The sequence below is a fragment of the Trypanosoma rangeli genome (genome assembly GCF_003719475.1).
Source record: "Trypanosoma rangeli strain AM80 chromosome Unknown Tra_15.4_contig_00750, whole genome shotgun sequence".
Classification (NCBI taxonomy): domain Eukaryota; phylum Euglenozoa; class Kinetoplastea; order Trypanosomatida; family Trypanosomatidae; genus Trypanosoma; species Trypanosoma rangeli.
In genome coordinates this window covers 1-4,312 of record NW_021706502.1, presented here as the reverse complement: position 1 = coordinate 4,312, position 4,312 = coordinate 1, and the positions used below count along the sequence as shown (strand labels likewise).

The 4,312-nt window shown below is 55.1% G+C and overlaps 3 protein-coding genes across 3 annotated transcripts, besides 5 other annotated features; all 3 read left to right on the top strand.

Annotated features, from left to right (window-relative positions):
* On the top strand, nucleotides 1-537 carry TraAM80_09991 (trans-sialidase; the record flags this gene model as incomplete). Its single annotated transcript, XM_029386644.1, has 1 exon — nucleotides 1-537. A coding segment is annotated over one exon (537 nt), but the record flags the coding sequence as incomplete, so codon positions are not given.
* Nucleotides 538-686: 149 nt separating this feature from the next.
* Nucleotides 687-772: a microsatellite.
* Nucleotides 773-1,236: 464 nt separating this feature from the next.
* Nucleotides 1,237-1,259: a microsatellite.
* A 572-nt stretch (nucleotides 1,260-1,831) lies between these two features.
* Nucleotides 1,832-1,898: a sequence feature (GA-rich).
* A 6-nt stretch (nucleotides 1,899-1,904) lies between these two features.
* Nucleotides 1,905-1,922: a microsatellite.
* Nucleotides 1,923-1,942: 20 nt separating this feature from the next.
* TraAM80_09990 (uncharacterized protein) lies at nucleotides 1,943-2,872 on the top strand (the record flags this gene model as incomplete). Its single annotated transcript, XM_029386643.1, has 1 exon — nucleotides 1,943-2,872. The coding sequence occupies one exon, from the start codon at nucleotides 1,943-1,945 to the stop codon at nucleotides 2,870-2,872; it is 930 nt and encodes a 309-aa protein (XP_029233494.1).
* A 1,020-nt stretch (nucleotides 2,873-3,892) lies between these two features.
* Nucleotides 3,893-3,910: a microsatellite.
* Nucleotides 3,911-3,974: 64 nt separating this feature from the next.
* Nucleotides 3,975-4,310, top strand: TraAM80_09989 (trans-sialidase; the record flags this gene model as incomplete). Its single annotated transcript, XM_029386642.1, has 1 exon — nucleotides 3,975-4,310. A coding segment is annotated over one exon (336 nt), but the record flags the coding sequence as incomplete, so codon positions are not given.
* Between the last annotated feature and the right edge of the window lie 2 nt (nucleotides 4,311-4,312).

Genomic DNA, 4,312 nt, shown 5'->3' with positions numbered 1-4,312 from the left:
GGAGAAGACAATGTCATTGATGATGATGTCGATGACGGTGCTGAGTTGCCTTATGAAGGCCACGGCCTGAGCAAAGCGGTTGATGACAATGAGGAGGATGAAGAAGAGGAAGAGCCACGTGACGGTGCTGCTGATGGACACGGCGACGGTGAGGCGGAGGACGCTGCTCCCGGCGCGGCGGTGGGATCAGGCAGCAGCCCTGCTGCAAACAGTGACGCCGAGCAGACTCTTGCGAAGGACACCAGTGACACTTCTACGTCTGCCACAGTTCAGATGTCCGTTGAAGCCAATGGGGAAGTGTCACAGGGAGCCAACCGCACGCAGGCTGATGACAATGCCCCATATGAACCTCAGCCGGCCTCATCACCCCACAACGCAGCAACGCTTTATGGCAATATCTTCGCCAATTTGAAGAACATTACTGGCGTGAGGCCTGATGAAGGAAACAGCGACAGCGCCGTGCGTGGGTGTGTGCCTCGGTTGCCGCTTCTGGCTCTGCTGGGGTTGTGGGGCATTGCGGCTTTTTCTGTTGGATGAAAGGGTGGTGTGGGTTTGCGACGCCTTAGATGATAAGCTGCCCAGCGCTACTCATCGCATTTATTCTCTCCTTTTTTTCTTTTTCTTTTAAAAGCCCCATCTTGATTTCTACTTGCTGCTGATGCTTTGCTGGTATAATCGGCATCTCATTTTTTTTTGTTTTTTGTTTTTTGTTTTTTGTTTTTTGTTTTTTGTTTTTTGTTTTTTGTTTTTGTTTTTTGCTTTTTGCTTTTTGCGCCAATAGTCGTTTGCCGTACACGCAGCGTCATGGGTGGTGGCCGCATTGCTGTGTGACCCACTGACGACGCAGCCGGCACGTTGAAGCGCAGGCCGCATGCCGCACGAAGTGTGGGAGGGATGTGCGGGCTCGTGGAACACGGCGGTCCTTTTTTTTTCTCTTTGTTTCAGCGCAGGCAATAAATATACACATAGGCGGTCCTCTTGGGATTTTGGACACGCTAAAAAAAAATGCCCACCGAAGTAGTTTCTTTTGTTTTGAGCGTATTGCTGGATCTCCATTTTTGGTTTCTCCCACCATGAGTTCCGGTGGGCGTCCACTTTTTAAGGCTTTTCCGTTATTTAATTTTTTTTTTTGCCTAAATCACTGCGACTCACTTTTTGTAGGTGCCGTGTCCGCCACCGTCGCTGCGTGTCTCTGTGTTTTGTTTGCTCCCGCTGCCGGCTGTGCGGTTGGCATGCCTTCATTCCTCTTCTTCTTCTTCCTGCTAGAGGCACCGGGAGTCCACGAGGAGGAGTCTTTTAGTTTTCCGCAGCGATGGCACGGGAGTGGCGGGGCGTGCGTCCGCTGCTTTGAAGGCGCCTGCTGCGGAGGGAGAGAATGTGCGGGGTGTGCGGCGTGTCTCGCTGCGAGTGTGTGGGGCACCACCCATCGCAGCCTGCCGTGCGGTGTGATGCGGATGGGTGAGGGCAAATAGGCAGCAGCGGCAGCGTGTGCGGGGGATGTGGATCCGCCCCGTCCTTCGCGCTGCGGCTGTGTGGGTGCGCTGTGCGGCTGGCTTCTCCTCCGCGTGTCTTTCGCCCTCGCACGATGGGGGTGTCGTGCTTCGCCTTTGCGTCGTGGTTTTTTATGCTTCGATGTGTGAGGGTTCTTTTTTGTTTTGCTTTTCGCCCTTGCATGTATGTGTGTGTTTTGGGGTGGACGGTGAATGAAGTGTGCGGGGGACGAATGTGCGGCTGCGTCTCGCTGCTGCGTCCTCGAGGGGCGGTGCCCGGTGCTCTGTTTTGTGGTTTCTCTGCGCCGTGCGCAGGCGTCTCCCACGCTGGTGGGCAGAACCCTCCTCTTCCTGGTGCGCGTCTCACTTTCACCCTCCTCTCTTCCTCCTTCTTCTCTCCGCCCCTCCCTAGACTGTGTGTGTGTGTGTGTGCTGCGGTGACAAGAGTGAGGATGGCTGGCCGTGTGCTGTTGGTTTGTGCCCTCTGCGTGCTGTGCTACACCGCCGGCGGTGTCGGTGCATGGGATTTAGATGGGGGCTACTGCACGGACAAGTCGTGGAAGGTCCTGAGGATTTTTAATTACAGTTTAAGTGATGGCGAGATTTTGGATAAATACTGCAGCCACAACAGAACTTTTGTTGAGCGAATTAAAAAGAGCCTTCCTTCAAGCGAGGCCGCCGAAAAGCTGATTGTTGGAGGGAACGGTGGCTCTCCAAGTGGCGGTGGTACAAATGGAGAAGCGCTAGGTTCCTCTCCGTCTGGCGGCGTTTCAGTTGGAGCGGGGTCGCAGAACTCCCTGCAAGCACCCGATGAGGGCGGCAGCAGCACGTTGCACGGCGCAGGAGGACCCAAACCCTCAACGCAGACGGAGGAGAAGCGTCAATCACTTCCCCAGGAGCAAAAGTTATCATCTCCAACTCCGCAGAAAGTTGAGCAGCAGCCGCCGCCAAAGGCCCCAGCCGAAGATCCGGCAAAAGGGCGAGTGAAAGAAGAACCCGCTGCACGGAATGGAGGTGCCGACGAGCATCCATCAGCAGGCGGCAGGAGCGGGGAAACCAGTGTGTTATCTTCTGCTTCTCCAGGTGGTGGTGGAGTGCCTGCGAGCGGTGTAGCTGAAGGAAAGAGCTCAGAGAAGGCTGTCGAAGACACTCAAAGCACTGCGGCAGCAGCGCCACGAAGTGCGCCACCTGACAATGGTGCCGATGCACCAAACGGCAGTGCGAAGGAAACGGCAACACCGCCAGCTGCCAACGCCGCTACCAAAACAATGAAGGCGACGCATGGCGACAGTGACGGCGGCACCGCGGCCTCGCACTGCACCTCCCCCCTTGCGCTGCTTCTTCTTGCGTGTGCGGCGGCTGCTGCGATGGCGGCGGCGTGAGGGAGCCGTGCGCAGCTAGTCCTTCTCTTAAATATATATATTGCTCTCTCTTTCTGTGTGTCCTCCTGCACGGACTGTCGCCCTCGCCCCACCCCACGAGGCACACACGTAATGTGCTCATGCAGGCCCGTTGGTTTTTAAATTTTGCTTTCAACGCGCTGCCGCTGCCGTTCTGCTTGGCTGCATGGGTAGAGCACCGTAACTGTTTTTATCATTTTAATTGTTTTCGTTGCTTTCGGTGGGCGGCCTCTTTGTTTCCCTCCTTCTTCCTGGATTGGGCTGTGCGGGAGGAGAGGGAGTGTGCGTGTGGTGGTTGTCCCACTTGTTGCTGCGCGTCCCCACTGCTCGGTGGACGCTCCACGCTTCAGCTTCACTTCACGGGGTGTGTTTGTGTGTTTTTTTTTGTGTTTGCCTCATTTTTTATGGTCGTTTGCTGCTGGTGTTTTGCTGGAGTAATCCGCTCCCCTGTTTCCCTTTTCTGCTCGAATGGTCGCTTGCGCACACCGCCATGCGTGACGGCCTCACCTCCTGTTTGCTTTTTTGTTGCCCCCCGCTGTGGCAGTGGCATTACTGTGCGCTCCACTGACGATGCAACTGGCAGGTTGAAGCGCATGCTGCGTGAGGTGTGCGGGGTGCGTGCGGGCTTATGCAGCACGGCGGTTTGTTAAAAATTTCGCGGATAACAAACGCATCTCCCGGTTGCGCTTCGGGAAACGTGAGGTAAAAAACACCTGCTGAGGTAATTTATTTCCCATTTTTTTTTTGGTGGCAGGGTCTTGCGGGGATTTGCCAGTTTTCATCCTCAGCGTTCTTTTTTATTTGCGTTTTGGGCTTCAGTGCCGCAGCTGCTACCGTGTGGGACTGCGCTGCTTTTAATTCATTCTTTTGCCTGTGCGCCGACACGCATCTGTTTTGTTATTGCACCGCCTCACTTCTCTCGCCATCACACACGCGGAAGGAAAGAGACCAAACGCTACTTGCTACTGTGCACTTTGAAAGGCCCTGTAGTCACCACCAGCAACACACACACACACACACTCGCGCCTACTGCCTGAGTGGATCCACCGCACAGAGGGAAGAGAGTGTGAGTAAGCAGCGACACATGCCCAAGATGTCCTGGCATTTGTTTTCTTATTTGGTGCTGCTGCTGCTGTTTGTGCTCTTGACATGCTGTGGCAGTCAAGCCGCGGGGAGTATCCCAGGGACGGCCGTTAATTTATTCACAGGGACGAAACCGATAACTGGTGCCAAATGGGAGGAAATGCAATGCGTTGAAGGGTCAGTTCGCTCGCTTCGTGTCCCCAGCCTTGTGGAGGTGGACGGTGCTGTGTTTGCCGTTGCTGAGGCCCAGTGCAAGAATGGAAGCGTCAGCTTCACTGGCATCTTGTCACAACACCTCAAGGGAATTGGAACAGAACCGACTGAGATTCCGATGGGTGC